General features: G+C 43.9%; 1 protein-coding gene across 1 annotated transcript; it reads left to right on the top strand.

The window, feature by feature from the left end:
• The first annotated feature begins 5,503 nt into the window (after window positions 1-5,503).
• Window positions 5,504-9,921, top strand: LOC124652305 (serine/threonine-protein kinase AFC2-like). Its single transcript, XM_047191322.1, has 12 exons — window positions 5,504-5,643; window positions 6,738-6,927; window positions 7,444-7,470; window positions 7,633-7,786; window positions 7,918-7,966; window positions 8,052-8,166; window positions 8,473-8,564; window positions 8,729-8,864; window positions 8,959-9,023; window positions 9,111-9,208; window positions 9,322-9,424; window positions 9,557-9,921. Exons 1-12 carry the CDS (start codon window positions 5,551-5,553, stop codon window positions 9,707-9,709), a joined length of 1,275 nt encoding a protein of 424 aa, XP_047047278.1. The 5' UTR covers window positions 5,504-5,550; the 3' UTR covers window positions 9,710-9,921.
• Window positions 9,922-18,290: the final 8,369 nt, after the last annotated feature.

The following is an 18,290-nucleotide window of genomic DNA, read 5'->3' as shown; positions in this document are numbered from 1 at the left end:
TTTAACTTCAACCTAACTTGCTTCACTGCTTGTGGTCACATTGAAGTATAGCATAGAGATGGGCCACCAAACAATGCTTTAGGTGTGGCGTGACTCCTAAAATTTCAAGGAAGAAGAATCAGCAAATTCTCAAGACAGCCAAGGTATAAGCCATGACGTTTTATTTGAAAATGTACCTTTGATGCGGCATTACAGACACCATATGATAGTTCTGTGAAAGCCCTCATCATTTATATATGCATCAGGTGGATAGCACCTAGCGGTTCTGAAATGCCTCGGCCACACATCCCAAATGGACCAATGCTATCGCATGACAAACCATTTTTATACAACCCTTGATTGCAAAAAACCTGGACAAATAAAATGTTTATAAAGGTACAAATACTAAAATATGTGTTAATTTAATTTAAAAGACAACTTAGATGGCTACATCTAATCCATTGTGAAAGCAAGACCCAACAAAGTGGGTTAACTGGGAACCTACTAAATTCCATGCCAAACATAAAACAATATATTTTAGCTCAACTCAGACCCTGCTAGTACCATGAAGAGTTAAAGGAGTCTGTTGCTTGTTCAGTAATTTTTACCCACATTTGACAATACAACTGTTTGCAATACAATGTAGATATATAAGTGATATGTAGGAAAGGCCTAACAGAGGCAGCAAAATACAGGGTACCAACAACTTCCAAGAAATTGCTCCGTGCTTACCATGTTATGATGAAAACCACATTAAAAACTTCTTGTTTATGATGAAAACCACTTGTAAAACTCCTCATTTTTCAGTCAGCTTTGTAAGTAACTGAACTGGGCCTTCAAAACTCATTAATTATCAGCCATCTCTATAAGTAACTGAACTGGAGGCCTTCCCTACACGAAAAAGATTTATGCTGGTACCGATGAGTAGTTGAACTAAATATACCATGCACATGTAACGCAGTACATACTGGCCACCAATACCAGTCAGCTCAACATCTTCCACCGATGAGCTGAACTGAATAAGCTCTAGACAAAATAATTGGGACCCAAACTTATGCGTACCTCACCTCAGATGGTCAGGGAGGGCTGCAGCGCTAGATGGACGATTATGGCTGGGTGACAACATCCATGATTTTCAATTCTATACGTAACCTGTGACGTGGAGATGGCCTGTGCAATTGGAAGAGAGTAGCAGAGAAAGGCAAAATAAAAAGTCAATGATATGTAAATAAAGTCTACATCTTAATAATAAGCACTCTAATCTTTGAAGCAAAACAATAATCGTGGTGCTGCTAGAGAAGGTACCTAGCAACTACCTTGTGCATCGATGACGGAGAGGATGAAGAGGCTAAGCCGGCAGGTGACCCAGTGACGTGCTGCAGCTTGAACCCGGAGCCTCATTCGTGGGTACCTGGGAATGGCGGCGGAGGATGAATGTAGGGTTAGGTTTCGCGGCGGCGAGGGGTGTAGGCATCGGAGCCCGTGCGCGCGAGCGCGGTATATGGCTTACCTGAGGGGCGCGACGGTGGCGGGAGGAGGAGGCGACGGAGGAGAGCACTGCGATGAGGAAGAGCAGCAGAAGGGCGAGGTCCTTCAGGCCGTGGCCGCGTCCCATCTGGCGCTCACGGAGGTGTCCATGGGATGGGACGGCCAAGCAAAGACGCGGGCGAGGCAGGGGCGCCGGAGCTCCCTTGCAGCGACGGCCTTGGAGACCACCTCCCTCCTCCGTTGACGGGCAGTGGCTCACACGGCCGGCAAATCGACGGCGAGGGACAGCCGCACAACGTGGGAGAGGCCGCTCCTGTCGATGGTTCGCCGCTCCAGCCGGCCGGCCGCGCGAAGGGTCGTGGCAGAGGGAGGAGGAAGGGGAGGCGGCGCGCGGGCTGGGGCGAAGAGGAGGAGGCGAACCGAGCGTGCGGGGATTGGGGGAGTGCGGAGCGGAGGGGGAAGGGGAGAGGGAGCGACGGGATTGGAGCTCGCAGAGTCTGGGCCGAGCGGGCTTTTCAGGACCCGTGGATAAAAATTCGGGTCCGCGGGAGGGCCGCGCGCCCTGGCCAGAACGGACGGTGGAGAGCGCGCCACATCAGCGCATCGGACGGCCGCAAGTCCAGATCGCTGTGAGAGCTCCATGGGGGTGCAGCAATCATACCGTGAGAAGCCATCCCGCAAAGCCACACAGTCCAGCAAAAGACAGATTGACCAAGGAGATCGAGCGTTTCCGAAAAGGCCGACGCCTCGTTGACCCGGTCGTCGCCGCCGCCGCCTCCCTTTGTCACCGACGTCGCTGCCTCCCTCCTCGTTGATGCCCCGACCTCCTCTTCCCTCACCCCTAGGCCCCTCCACATGGCCTCCCCTTCCCCGTTCAGCAGCTGGTGAAACCGCCGGTCCAGGTTGCCCACCGTCGCCGCGTCAACCAAGATCGTCCTGGCGCCGCGCGCGCCGCCGCGGAGGACGTGCCGGAGGCGGGACTCCATGCGCCTGATCCGGACCGGCTCGTGGATGGACGCGCCAGTGTCCTCTTCGCGGACGCAGACTAGCGCGGCGACGCGGCCGCCGTGCGTCCACATCCTGGCGTCAATGGTGCCGCAGCGCAGGTCGTGCAGGGCGAATACCTCGGATAGGAGGCCCGGGCGGTCGTCCCGACGAGCTCGAGCACGCAGAGCCTCCTCTCCTTGGCCGGCGGGTCGCACGCCCTCGGCAACGCGTTGGCGGCCGAGGCGGCGGCGGAGAGAGGCGTGCGAGCAGCCTGTCGGCTCGTCGACCTTGCGGCCCGCGGCGTCGGCGACGTGGAGGATGTCCATGAACCAACGGCCGTTGTCGGAGGAGGCGTAGCGCTTCCGGACGCAGACGCCGTGGTCGGAGAGGGCGTCCTCCGCCTCCATCGGCACGCCGTGCTTTCTTTTTTTTCTGCTAGGCAGTGGTGTCTGACATGCGAGCTGAAAACGTTCCAGTATACAGCTAGCTAGCCAACGGAAAAGAAGCGTTTGCGGGATGATGCGGCCGTCGCACTCCTGCCGCATTATCCGCTGTAATTCTAGCGGTTTGTTGCGGCAAACCGCGAGGGTTTGCACATAGGTCGTTGTCCCGCGATGCTTTGTAGCGGTCAGCCGCAACCCGCCCCGCTTGCAACCTGAATAGGCGGGAGGATTCAGTAGGAATATCGCCATCGCCAGATCCCAGATCCCAGATCGATCGATTGCCTTGAACTTGGAACAGTTCCAGGCCAGCCGCCAGGCATGGAAGACTGTTTTTTTCCGTCACGCACGGAAGAACCCTCCGTGTGCTTGGGCCTAGCCCATTTTTTTTTCTTTTCTTTCGTTTCTGAATGCTCATCCTCTTTTAGGTCGTGCATTTTCTCAAAAAAAAAAAAGGTCGTGCATGAACAGAGAAGATAGCTAGATCTGATTGCCGACAGCCCAACGTCCAAAATTATTAAAGACGCAGCAGCCTGCTGATTAGGTTCGAACCTAGGGTGTGTTCGGTTTGGGAATTAGGTGGAATGGAATGGAACCATTCCATTGGTGGAATGGAATGGAACCATTCCATTCCTTGGAGCCATTCTCGCGTTCGGTTCAGGGATAAAATGGAGTGGAACCGTTCCTCGAAAGGGAATATTCCGTCCAGATGCGGAACGCACCCGTCCGGGCAAATCGGCCGGACGAGGTGGAATGTCTCGATCTGCGTGCTAATTAACCAAGTTTAGCAATAATTAATCAAGTTTAGCAGTACTAATCAAGTTTAGCAAATAATTAATCGAGTTTAGAATAATTAATCGGGTGACTAATCTCACCCATTCCATTCCATTCTCATCCCATTCCAAAACCGAACACATGGATGGAACCGTTCCGTGACAATTTTTTTGTCCAAACCGAACACAGGGATGGAACGGTTCCGTGATAGTGGAATGGAATTGTTCCATTCCATTCCACCCCATTCCCAAACCGAACACACCCCTAGCTACCACGATTCTAGTGTGGGTGTACAAAACGATTTCCCATTTTCTTTGTTTTCTTGTTTACATGAGACCAAAAAAAGAGTGGATTTTTGGAGCATGGGCTACATGGAGCTTGTTTTTTGAACGGTTTAAAAATAACATTTGAAGTTTTTAAAAATTCAGAGAAAAATTTGAAGTTCTAGCAAATAATTTAGTCTACCAACCCGAAAAAATCTCACCTTGAAATACCAGTATTTTGGGCTGCACAGAAATGACAAAATCCGACGTGTAAAGTATTGCATAGTGCAAAGTTTCAAACCTCCCAATTTTGTCAGGTTTTGTCATTTTAAGCCCAGAATGTAAGATATTTCAGGTCGAGATTTTGTACGTTGTAGGGTACATCAATATCTATGTTTATATTTTTTTTAGAGTTTTTTGAGTCTTTGAACTCTTGTTTTCAGATTTTCAAAAAATAAAGAGCTCCATGGCATCTAAGCTCCAAAATGAATTTTCGCTAAAACAACCTTCTCTATATTATTTTAATATTTACTGAGAGGGATCATCTTATAATGCTACCGTCATGATCTAAGTAAAATAAGAAGCATAAAAGATAACCATCACATGCATTGATAATGTGATATGATATGGCATTTCCTTCTGGTGCTTTGATCTCCATCTCCAAATTCGCTTACCGCCAACGCACCAACGATCGCTGGTGGGAACATGCCGGTGATAATGGCTTATCGCCGGCGCACCAGCCTGATCTGCCGGCGGTAATACGAGGCAATACTTTTTTAGAGTAAAAAATAGATATAGATCTAGATCTAGATCTAACCTAGTGCATCTCTTCTCTCGTTAGTTTTTGCCACCCTCCCCTGATGGACCCAAGCTGCCACAATTCCGCCTCCTCTATCTATCGGCCCCTCGCTATTAGGTGGGTTCGTGAGGCCTCAACTCTTGAGATGATGTTCGTAGGTGTGAGGTATGGGCGCCGATTCCAACATGGCCACCCCCTTCATAAAGTTTGTAGGTGTCCTGACAGCTGTCTCGTTAGTGAGGTGTCTTCGGCTTGGTATTTTTTTTTTCCGTAAAGCTTTGTTGAATAATAATCTAAAAAAACAAGACACTGTACATCGTTTTGATGCAGAAGCCAGTGTTCAATCTCCATTTTAAAAGAGAAACAACTCGTGGTTGTTCTGTTAGGAGGAAAGTGGTACCCCATGCCCACAAGGGGCGCGTCTGATCTACTCAAATATACTCCCTCCGACCCGACTAAATCTACTCAAAGATACTCCCTCCGACCCGACTAAATCTACGCACTGTTGTGAAGATGGCTAGTCGGTTAAAAGAGACCAGAGAAAGTACACACACAATGTACAAGTAGGTTTTGCACATGCTTAGTCAAATCTTATACATGGAAGTAGGGAGCATATCCGGGCATATCAAACTTTGCACGAATCTCAGCACATCTGGCCCGGTCAAAGTCAAACCCGTCACGCGGCCCGCACCCGATTCCCACCCACCCGCCCTATACCAACCGTCCTCCACTTTCCCCTTGGCGCGCGCGTTCCCCACCTCCCTCCCGTGCTTCCAAATCCCCCAATTCCGAGCTCGATCGGCCCATTGCTCGCTCACCGATGGCGACCAAGTGCGCCGCCGCGGCCGATCTGCCCGCCGCCCGCCCCCGCAAGCGTGCCCGGCACGGCTGGGACGTCGCGCCACCGGCCAAGGTAAACGCGCGACCCCATTTCCACTCAATTCCCCTCTCTGATCCACTACGCCCCGATTTCGGCGGCACGGCCTCGTCGGAGCGCGATTCGCTCGAAATTGAAGACGGATTCTTCATCTGTAGCGTGATCGGGACGTGTTTTGTCAGTAGCATGATCAGGATGAGGGGGTCGTGGTCCGTGGCTCCGCGTAGATCTAGCTCGTGCGAGCCGTGTTTACCTCGAATTTCGCCGCGGCTATGCAGCTTCTGGTGCAGAATTCGACGTTTAGGATGTTACGTACGTGCTGCTTAGGCTACAGTTCGCTGAACTGCAGATCTCGTCACCTCTGAAACTAGGATTGCTCAGGTTTATTGGGGTATTAGGCACTTCTAGAAAAAACTTTGACTATTAATTAGGTCAACGAAATATGAGATATATTCCACACAAATTATACCATCGAATTCATATTTTAAAAAAGTTTTCAATTGTATAATTATTATGATATATATCTTATATTTTTTGATCGAATTAATGATCAAAGTTTGTTCTCGAAATATGTAATACCTTAATAAACCGGTATGGAGGTAGTTTTTTTTTGCTGTGGTTCTCTTATGCCTGTTCTGCTTGAGTCTGAGTGCTTAGTTTCCTACAGCTTAGCATGCTGCCGCTCAATTAGGGTACACGAATTGCTTTTCTGCCTGAAATACTTGTAAAATTAGTAGCAAGGATCTCCGTTATCACGGTCTTACTTAGCTCAACTTCTGTCAAATGAGAACTACCTGTAGGCATTTGGAGAATATTCGGCAGTGTATTTATTTTGCTGATTAAGGTTACAGGTAAAATGTGTATTAAGTATCCTTTGCTCCCTTAACTGTGTGCTTATACGAGGATGGGAATTGGTGAGCGAGCGTATCGTCTCTTCTATTTTACATGCTGCAATGTATGTACGTGCCTTGTATGCTGCTATAGATTTATCATCCATGGCTATCATGCTATACCATGTTCGGCTACGTGCTTTGTTTATTTTGTGCCGCTTCAGAACATTAACACCAATTGGGGATGCATTTATTATATTTCTTTCTGCATGAAAAAACATGAGTGATCGATGTGTGTAGGCTCAGATTACATTTTGTGGGCAAGAAGTTGGCGATATCACCGGCTGGGTATTGCCATCACACCCCCCGGACTATGCTTGCTTGTCTCTGCTCTCAAATGGTGTTGCTCGAAATGCTTCCCCTCCTTGGAGACAAGACGATAAAGATGGCCATTATGTATTTGCTGTTGGAGAGAATTTGACCTCTCGCTGTAATTACACTTGACCATCATTATTCGACTATAATCACTGTATTTGTGATCCTTAGCTTGCTGGAACCTTTATTTTTCCATCTTATCTATTTTTTACTAGAAAATGTTTCTTGGTTACTCGTTTGAACTTATGCTCTTCTTTCAGATTTTCCTTCAAATCTATGGTATAATGTTTTACAAAAGAAATGGTTGGCATAGTTAGTTTCATGATACTCCAAATTTAATTCTTCTTCTTTGATATTTTTCCTTCGGATTTATCTTTCTACAGTGTACCGTTTTATATTTGACTTCATTTCCATGGTCTTGAGTAGTTTCAGTTTTACAAGGTTTTCCATGTTAGCTTATTTTGTAGCTGAACCAAATGATGCTACTATGTTCTAGTGATAATGCATCCATGTTTTTTTTTTTTGCAAAGTGCATTCTGGTTATGTAGTTTTATTTTGTTTGGACAAATTTCTCTGAAATTATTGAACTCATTTGAAGGCTCTGTTCTTATACCCCTCACTATTTTTGCAGATAAAATATACAGAAAGATGGGAGAAGGTTAGTATTTTTCTTCTGATCACAAGTGTAAAGTCTTGAGCTACTTAATTTCTAACATCAATGTTCCTCAGATCCACCTGATATTGTGTTTGAAGACACAACTCTAGGAAACTTCCGTTTTCTAATTGCTGTAATATAATCGGAACATCTTTGTTTCCTTAGGTACTTTTGGTCAGGTACTGGAATGTTGGGACAGAGAAAGAAAAGAAATGGTAGCTATTAAAGTTGTCCGTGCTATAAACAAATACAGCGAGGCAGCAATGATAGAGATTGATGTGCTGCAGAAGCTTTCAAGAAATGATGCTGCAGGAAAACAGTAAGTTATGCATCTAGTTTGTCTGCCTTCAAAAAACTAACTAATAAGCTTTGGATCGACTAAATTATAAATCTGTTTTTCAAGTCATGTTTCACTTTAAGGAAAATCACATATCGTGAGTGTTTTTGCAGCTGTGTTCAAATACGGAACTGGTTTGACTACCGTAACCATATTTGTATTGTAAGTAAATGGCTGATTCATCGAATTCCCCAACTTGTCACATTGAGTTAGGGCAGTCAACCAATAAATTTCGATGACTCAACAGGTCTGCGAGAAGCTTGGCCCAAGCTTGTATGACTTTCTGCGGAAAACTGGCTACCGCCCATTCCCAATCGACCTAGTCCGCGATCTTGGAGAGCAACTTTTGAAATCTGTTGCATGTGTGTAGTAACAGCATTCCTCAAATACGTTATATGCTTTGTTTCCCTTCAAGATTTTCTTTTCGTTTTCTTTGCTGGTTTTCATCTCTGCTCACCTAATCTTCTTATTGTTTTTTTATTGCCTAACTATCATATTTAAACTATGTTTGGTCACATTGGAAAAAAAGGAAAATTTCCATCTTTTTTCAAGTTTCTTTTGTTCTGATTTATTGCTTATCTGTGTTTGCGTGAGTTTGCGTACTGCTATTTTTTCTCTCATATAATTATGTGTCATGTATGTTGATACCTATCTTTTTCTCATTGCAGTTATGCATGGCCTGCAGTTAATTCATACCGATCTAAAACCGGAAAACATCCTCTTTGTTTCTTCAGAGCATGCCATGTTACCTGAAAACAAGGTATATATACATTACTTTGTGCATTGCACCACTGAAATCGAATTACAGAAGGAAGTTTCCTATAGATTTCACCATGTTCACATCAGTTTAGCTTGTTTTCAATATAGTTCTGTGTTGACTGCGTGCTGCATTATTTTGCTTAACTTGTACACGCTTAAATTCAGGATGGATCGTTTTCAAGGAAGCTGCCAAAATCAAGTGCCATCAAGTTGATCGACTTCGGTAGCACAGCATATGATCACCAGGATTGTAGCTACATTGTCTCTACTAGGCACTACCGCGCTCCTGAGGTTATGTTAGGTATGACTGACTAGGGACATAACTGGCTGTTATGCATACATTATGTTGTTTGGTTGTCAAGTACTAGAACTGAGTGTCAGTGGTCTTGTGCTAGGGCACGGATGGAGCTATCCATGTGATATATGGAGCATTGGTTGCATACTGATTGAGCTTTGCTCGGTATGTGTTTACCTTAGTTTTATCTTTCTCTGTCCTTGGGAAAGTTGCATGTATGATTGAATTGCTGGCCTCTGATTTGTTTTACAGGGAGAGACATTATTCCAGACCCATGAGAACCTGGAGCACTTGGCGATGATGGAGAGGGTTCTAGGTCCTCTACCACGGCACATGCTAGAAAGAGCTGAGTATGTTCGTATAACTTTCTGTTATCTATGCCATTGCCATCATTAGGACTTAGCGCCATCTTTGAGGTTAGTTTTGAGTTTTGACTATTTTAATTTGCCTTGTGTACATTCAGCCACCACGCAGAGAAGTACATCCGAAGAGGAAGGTTGAACTGGCCAGAAGGAGCTACAACAAGGGAGAGCATTAGAGCTGTTCTCAAGCTACCTCGCCTTCAGGTAAACAACAGTAGTCTCCAGATTCCTGATGCATTTTAGTTTTGCTTGTGGCTCCGTGCAGCGGCAGCAGCACGGTATTGGCTAGTCTGGTGATTGTTTTTATAACCGCAATCATCCATTCTGTCAACGCAGAACCTGGTGATGCAGCATGTGGATCACTCTGCCGGGGACTTGATTGGCCTGCTGCAGGGCCTCCTAGCGTACGAGCCTTCTGCCAGGCTGACTGCTCAAGAAGCCTTGAACCACCGCTTCTTCACGAGGTGCCGCGAAAGGCGGTCGCTATGACCTATGATGTTCTACCTAAGTGGCTGACCCAAATACTAACGAAAGTTGTGGAGCATGCCATTGAAACCACAAGGAGCTGCAGTTATGAAATGCAAGCTCGGGAGGTCTGATGTCTCACTGGATGTAAAACATGACATGTAACCATAGTTAAAGTTAGAAGGTTTGGTGTGTTGATGTATAGCTGAAAATACAGAACTCATTTTTCCACCTTGTATTCCTGCTCTTGTATGGGGGAAATTTAATTCAACCGTGAAATCTGTGTTACTCCTTTATTATCAATTAAAGGGTCTACTTCTCCAAATTTCATTTCCATGGAACTGGTAACACAATTGTGTAGCCTCAAACACCAAACGGTTGAGACTACTTATAGTACAAGTAACTTCACTAGTAACTAAGTGTTCAACTCACCAAATTTGCTTTTGTGGCAATGAGTTAATGAGGAGAGAGGAGGATAGAGTAACATAGCTAGTTATTGTAACATCACATTTCTCAAGATACAATGAGTTTACGAGCTAGTTAAAGACATCTACTACGTCCATAGCCTATATTTTCTTCAGAAAGTCAAACCATGTTAAATTTCACCAAGTTTTTATCAAAAATCATTAACATGAAAAGTACAAAATCAATATTGTTAGATAGATAATGTAATATATTTTCATATTGTGCCTACAAAATATTATATTTGTTCATAGATTTTTCTAAAAGTTTAGTCAAACTTTACTTTGTTTGACTTTTCAAAAAAATATAAGCCTTAAGCCTTGGGATGGAGGTAGTATGATACTACTTTTATGTTACTAACCACTATAAAGGTAGTAACATATAGTAGTAATATATACATATTATTACTCTATTAGTTTCCACTATATTACCTCCAAGTCATAGCTTTGCGCTTCATGTTGGTCTCCATGTTATCCAATTGGGCCTCTCAGAGCATCTCCAGCCGCGCCCCCAAAGCGTCTCCAAAGGGATTTGGGGTGCGTCGGACGAAAAAATGTTCCCAGCCACGTGCCCAAACCCTCTTTTTGTCCACGCGGCTCAATACGGTGTCCGGCGCGAAAGTGGTGTAACATATATATGACATAAACTAGTGCCCTTAAATTTGGAAAGAATTAAAACATGAGATCCAACGGTGGGAAGGAGGAAGGTCTATCTGACGGTCGCTGAACGCCGAACTTGATTTTGGCCGGCAGAGGTCACTCGAGGGCGAGGAATGGTGGCGAGGGCGTGTATGGAGCCTAAGTGGTTGTTTGGATACAGAAGATTAACGGCCAGTTTTTGGAAAACATGTTTTAGGCAGATTTTTAGGAAAACCGGTTTTAGGGATTATTCTGTTAAGAATCAGTATATTCAAAACCATGTTTGGATTCCAAAAGTCTGAAGCAGGTTTATACGATTCCTTAATTAGATGCATATTTCACATGCCTCTTGAAGCTCTGTTTTTCCAGGATGGCCTTGCGCTCGACGCCCACATGCCCTTGCATGTCATGGCGGTAGCCGCTGCCCTTGCTGGTGCGTATATACCACCGGAGCAGGCTACTTCGTTGACGGATATGGATGGTAAGCTAGATCAGCCGAATCGGCTGACCTCCGTCTTCGTGAGTTTCCCAGAAGCTGCATGTCCACGCCGCACCTGAATTCGCCGGCCGGCGAGTCGTCGGTTGTGCAAGATGGCGGAAATGAGTCCTGCGAGCGGTGGTGTGGGGATTCGCGGTGAGCGGCCGGCGCTGGTTCCCAAGCCGGCGAGCAGCGTCTTCGACGTAACCCAGGAGGAGGATGCGGCCATCTCGTTTCGTGCTGCTATCTTGGGAGTGGACTCGTGGATACTATCCATTGCGAGCTCGAGCTCGGAGGATGAGCAAAACAACGACAACCTCAATTTGTACGACGAGGCTCGCGATGGCCGCGCGCTCAACCTGCAGCGGCGAGTACATCACAAGCAAGAAGGTTTTCTGGTCATACGGGCGGCCGCCACGCCAGCGTCAAGAAAAGCAAGGGCGGCTGTTTGCCGCCTCCGGTGGCCAAGACCTACTCGATTCCCCATTCTTTGTGGAGGAATCAGCGGGACGAGAGAATGGGATGAGTTACTGGAATCGCGTTTTCACAAAAACGTCAAATAGTCGCTTTTGCCAAAACGCATTTTCCTGATTTTGTGGAAACTAATTTTTGCTAATCCGTACTTTATTTGCTCTAGCCAAACAAGATCTTAGACGGTTATTCTGTTAACTGAGTTTATGGGAAATCAGTTCTCTACAAACTTGATATCCAAACAAGGCCTAAGGGGAACTGAGGGATGTTGCCAACACGTTGGCGTCTTGCTGACCGAGTGTCAAGAGCTCGACAAGGACCACTTTCTCGCTGGCGGTCGCATGGGGTGGAGGTGGCCGTTAATCGATATTGTGGCGGCCTCTATCAATTGTGTCCGCGTCCCTATACAGTGACCATGAGGGAAATGGCTCGAGAGTTCTTTATATTGAATTATTTTATTTCTTGATAACAATTCTTAAATAGAATTTCAGCGGGAAAATATTTAACTTATAGTATTAACTACTACAAGTTCTCTATTTTATTTAATAACATAAACCAATGTAAGAAGACCTAAACATTCGCCATTATATAATTGAAAAGGTCCATCATTACAAATAATGAGTGCTAAAATAGAGCCCTATGGTCATAAGGATCATGCTGAACTTTTTAAGCAGGAACCAGGACATAATTTCACCTCGCATAAGCGAAGCATACGAGGATGAAGAAATCACAATAAGCAAAAGATAACGTGTGCTTTTTATGTGGACTCTAACGAGTATGTATGTGTTAGTCTATGTTTTACTAACCTTAAATATATATTTCAAAAGTATGTATAAGCATGCACAAATATTTGAACTGAGGATTCTTGAGTAGGAGTTTGTAGCTTATTTAGAGCTAATAGAACATTCTGGTATTCATAAGGTGTCAACAAGCAGTTTGCGCTCGAATCACGCTATAGCCCTCAGTGATTCAAATTGCTTGATTATAACCGGTGAACATGCATTGGTGCTCTAACCGTGGCCGCGCAAGGTTAAAAATCCCGATGATACCCTTGGCATCGTGTCTCCATATAACATTATTGAGATGGAACATATTTACATTTATTATTTTTGTTTTTTTTAACATGGAGACACTAGTAGAAAAGAGGCCTTCCATCCCAACCCATTAGTCCCCAAACATTTTGGCCTGGGACTAATGGGGTCTATAGTCCCGATTCTACTTGGGAACCCTGACTAAAGCTCCGGGCCCAACGGCCTCCATCGACAGCTGGTGTACGGCCAGACCTTTAGTCCAGGTTGGTCTGGACAACCGCGACTAAAGGTGCTCAGGCCTGGCCCGGGCACCTTTAGTCGCGGTTGGCCAGGCCAACCGCGACTACCACTATAAATATTGCTTGCAGCACACTTTGCTTGTGTGTGAGCCACTTGGTGTTTCACTTCTATTCACAAGGGGTGGTGGATTTGGCTTTTATCTTCGTGGACTCTCTGGATATGGACCCAAAGCATTGGTCCGGCATAAGAGCAATGCTACACAAGTAATTATTTTCAATCATTTGCGCACTATATCGGCCTCTTTCGTTCATTTCCTGATATCAATTAACTAATAACTCCCTTGTTCATTTTCTTTGCCCCTGCAAAGTTTGGAAACGGTTCATAAAGAATCTAACCGGTGAATTCAAAGAGCTGCTAACATTTAGAAGGTTAGCTAATGTTCCAACTTAGCCAAAGGGGACCAATCTATGTGGATACTACGTTTGTGAGTTCATCTGGATACACACCTCTGAGCAGAGGGCTGGGGATATCAACTTGCGAAGGAGTGACTTGCGGGAGAAGCTTAATCCAGAAGATCGCTTCCGACCAATTGAAGAGGAATTAGCAGGATTTCTGTTGAGAGACGTCCTCCATCCTAATGGACAACACTAGTACGGGGACGAAGAACTTCTAATGCCGTAAATTTAATTATACAATTGTATATGAAAACTAGTTTGAAGTTGTATATGGTCACCCGAGATTGAATATTATATATTCCTCTTGAATTCTTCTTGTTTGAAATTTCGAACTTGTTGTATATACTAGAGTAGAATATGTGTACTGAAACTTCTTTCAAATTAAAATAAAACACAAAATAAAATATAAAAAATGGAAACACAACAAAATAAAACTAGATTTAGGGTTTAAACCGGAACTAAAGGTACTCCGCCCAGACGCACGTCTGCATCCCACGTGGATGGACCTTTAGTCCCTGTTCGTAAGCAACCGGGACCAAAGGGGGGGGGGGGCTTTAGTCGCGCCTATTTAATCCCGGTTGCAAATCCGGGACTAAAGCCCGTTATGAACCGGAACCGATGCCCCTTTTGTAGGGATTCGTTGCATAGAAAACAAAAAATTTCCTACCGCGAGAACGCAATCCAAGCCAAGATGCAATCTAGAAGATGGGAGCAACGAGGGGATGAACGAGACTAACCCTTGAAGATTTCCAAAGCCTACAAGAGGAGGCTCTCGTTGCTGCGGTAGACGATCACTTGCCGCTTTCAAAAGCGCGTAGAAGATCTTGACGGTGCCACAATCGGGCAGCACCTCCGTACTCGGTCACATGTTCGGTGTTGATGACGACGTCCTTCTCCCCGTTCCAGCGGGCAGCGGAAGTAGTAGATCCTCCTTGGAATCCCGGCAGCACGACGGCGTGGTGGCGGTGTGGATGGAGAACTCCGGCAGGGCTTCGCCTAAGCGTATGCGGGAGTTGTATGTGGAGGAGGGGTGCTAGGGTTTGGGGAGAGGGGTGCCTTGGGCGCCGGCCATGAAGGGGGCAGCCAAGGTTGGAGGCAAGAGTGGCCGGCCACCCTCCCCTTGTCCCTCATTATATAGGTGGAAGCCCCAAGAGTTGTAGTCCAAGTCTTCGAATAAGACCCCAACACCAAAACTTCCCAAAGGTGGGAAACCTACTCAAGGGGGAGTCCTACTCAAGCGTGGGACTCCCACCTTTCCTTGAGGTGGGGCTGGCCGGCCACCAAGGTGGAGCCCACCCGGGACTCCTCCCTTTAGGGTTTGGCCGACCATGCTAGTGGAGTCCCTCCGGGACTCCACCTTTCCATAGTGCCTTTCTTCCGACTTTTCTAGAACCTTCTAGAACCTCGCCATAAATGCACCGGATCATTTCCAAACTTGGAATATGACTTCCTATATATGAATCTTATTCTCCGCACCATTCCGGAACTCCTCGTGATGTCCTGGATCCCATCCGAGACTCCGAACAAAACTTCGAACTCCATTCCATATTCCATATCTACTTAAACGACATCAAACCTTAAGTGTGTCACCCTACGGTTCGCGAACTATGTAGACATGGTTGAGACTTCTCTCCGACCAATAACCAATAGCGGGATCCGGAGATCCATAATGGCTCCCACATATTCAACGATGACTTAGTGATCGAATGAACCATTCACATACGATACCAATTCCCTTTGTCACGCGATATTTTACTTGTCCGAGGTTTGATCATCGGTATCACTCTATACCTTGTTCAACCTCGTCTCCCGACAAGTACTCTTTACTCGTACCGTGGTATGTGGTCTCTTATGAACTTATTCATATGCTTGCAAGACATTAGACGACATTCCACCGAGAGGGCCCAGAGTATATCTATCCGTCATCGGGATGGACAAATCCCACCGTTGATCCATATGCCTCAACTCATACTTTCCGGATACTTAATCCCACCTTTATAACCACCCATTTACGTGATGGCGTTTGATGTAATCAAAGTACCTTTCCGGTATAAGTGATTTACATGATCTCATGGTCGAAAGGACTAGGTAACTATGTATCGAAAGCTTATAGCAAATAACTTAATGACGTGATCTTATGCTACGCTTAATTGGGTGTGTCCATTACATCATTCATATAATGACATAACCTTGTTATTAATAACATCCAATGTTCATGATCACGAAACCATGATCATCTATTAATCAACAAGCTAGTTATACAAGAGGCTTACTAGGGAATCTTTGTTGTTCACATAACACACATGTATCAATGTTTCGGTTAATACAATTATAGCATGGTATGTAAACATTATCATAAACACAAAGATATATTATAATAACCATTTTATTATTGCCTCTTGGGCATATCTCCAACGAGTCTCCCACTTGCACTAGAGTCAATAATCTAGTTTACATTTGTAAAGATATAACACCTTGGCCTTCCGGTGCTTTATCATGTTTTGCTCACGGGAGAGGTTTTAGTCAACGGATCTGACATGCTCAGAAACGTATGTATTTTGTAATTCATTTGCGTCTCAACGCATCACTCATTTCCAAATGAGTTGGAATTAAATATGTTTGGTCTTCTGGTGGAACCTTAATTCCGTGGTCTGAAATATGTCACTAATATTGTCACACACAATATAGCTTCAAAGTTCTGACTCTGTCGGAACTACACCAAGTTCTCAAAGAACCTTTTGACTTAACATCCTTTGTCATTGTCAAAACAATGACATACTCTGCCTTCTTTTGTAGAATCCGTCACAATATTTTGAACTCTTCTAAATCTTGCATAGACAACTTCTAGCTCATTGTGCTACCTTTTAAAACAACACTTAGTCTAATTTGAGATTGAAATTTTATTTTCATATGTGACAAAACAAATATCGGTGCAACACCTTACAGCGATTTGTTTGTCATTTCTCCATACAAAACTATATATATATATCCTTGGTTCTTCTTAAGTACTCAAGAATATTCTTACTGTTTTTCAATGATCATTACATGAATCATTCTGGTACATGCTCATAACACATTTAGAGCACAGGACATCTGATTGTGTACATATTATTCGTGATCTATAATCACTCATGTGTTTTTACTCATTGAGTGTCGGATACACTCAAGTCTTGTTAAACCTTCACATGACAAGAACATTTTCTTAATATTTCTATATTGAACTACTTCAATATCCATTCTATGTACTTTGACTTAAACTTATTATGTGTTTCAATCTATCTTCATAGATCTTGACACTAAATTTGTTTCAGTCCATATCCTTTCATTGAAGTTAATTTCTCAATGAAATCTTTTAATCAAGTATATAATTACATCATTTATAACCAACTATATGTCATCTACATAAAGTATTATAAATATGTCTCAGCGCTCCCACTTAATTTCTTGCAAATGCAAGCATCTTCATCGTTTCTGATGAAATCTAAAACTGTTTGACTATTTCATCCGGTGAAGATTCCAACTCCGCGATACTCACTTCATCCAATTGAAGTTCGTATACCTATCTAGTATTCCACGGACTAGCAAAACAATTGGTTGTATCTTGTATACACCTTTAATACACACTTCGTTAAGTAATGTATTTTGCCATCCTACTATCATATCTCATGAAAGAAATATGTAGCGATTACTAGAATAATCCACATAGACTATAAGCATTGCAACGGAAGATCTAATCTTATCGTAGTCAACTCTTTGAACTTTGTCGTAAACAACTTTTCGACAAGCCGAGCTTATTCAAGGATATTCCATCCAAGTTCATCAATTTTATAGATCCATTTACTTTCAAAAAGTATTCATCTATCTTGGATTTCATGGCGTATAGCCATTTTAACGGAGTCAGGGCCCATCATAACTTCTTTGTTTGTAGTTGGTTTATCATTATTCAAAAACAATCCTTTGTTCACAAATCATTTATTTGATCACAAATAAATCATACCTACAAGGTTCAATAAGTACTTTGATCTCCATGACTATAACATTTTGTAGACATGGGAGCCATGATCGTCGTGGCCGCTTCCGGAACTAATTCCGATGCTACGCTACTCTGATCATTATGCTCAGGTTTATAAACCTTATCAAGTTCTATTGTCCTCCCACTCAAATACTTCGCTAAAAACAATTTCTTGGAAATAAGTAAGAAACATCGACAAACACTTTTGTCTTTGTCTCCATAGTGGAAAGAATTCCCAATCAATACTTTGGGATAACCAACAAAGACATTCATCCGATTTTGGTTGTAAACTCTTAGACCAAAATTTAAAGAAAGGACTATTAAGGTTTATACCCATGCCATAACTCGTATGGTGTCATTTCAACGGATCATGATGATGCTCTATTTAATGTAAAAGCGATAGTCTCTAAAGCATAATCCACAAAATTATAATGGCATCAATTTTTTATCTCATCATTGATCCAACAAGATTTGGATACATCTCTCGAATATTCCATCATCACTATGATACTCCAAGAAACGTGAGTTGTAGAACAACTTCATAACTCTCTTAGATGTTCACTAAAACTCGTAATTCAAATATTTCTACTATGATCCAATCATAGATATTTGACTTTTTCTATTACGATGATTTCCACCTCATGCTGAAATTTATTTGAATCCATTCAAATGTTTCAAACTTCTTCCTTATCGAATATATACATATATACTCAATTCATTGTTGGAAGTTTTCATGAAGTAGAAGAATCTCCCGCACACAACTATGCCCAGTGAACCACATACATCATCATGTATTTTTCCACTAAGTTAGTTGCCCG

This window comes from Lolium rigidum, chromosome 5 (assembly GCF_022539505.1).
Source record: "Lolium rigidum isolate FL_2022 chromosome 5, APGP_CSIRO_Lrig_0.1, whole genome shotgun sequence".
Lineage (NCBI taxonomy): Eukaryota > Viridiplantae > Streptophyta > Magnoliopsida > Poales > Poaceae > Lolium > Lolium rigidum.
The sequence above is the reverse complement of the archived record's forward strand: the minus strand, read 5'-3'. Positions and strand labels throughout refer to the sequence as shown.

Excerpts from the sequence above, each read along its gene's own strand:
- LOC124652305 (XM_047191322.1), top strand. The coding sequence starts at position 5,551 with ATGGCGACCAAGTGCGCCGCCGCGGCCGATCTGCCCGCCGCCCGCCCC. Across the intron at positions 6,928-7,443 it reads AGAGAATTTGACCTCTCGCT|ATAAAATATACAGAAAGATG; the intron begins GTAATTACACTT and ends CTATTTTTGCAG. Across the intron at positions 7,787-7,917 it reads AATGATGCTGCAGGAAAACA|CTGTGTTCAAATACGGAACT; the intron begins GTAAGTTATGCA and ends GTGTTTTTGCAG.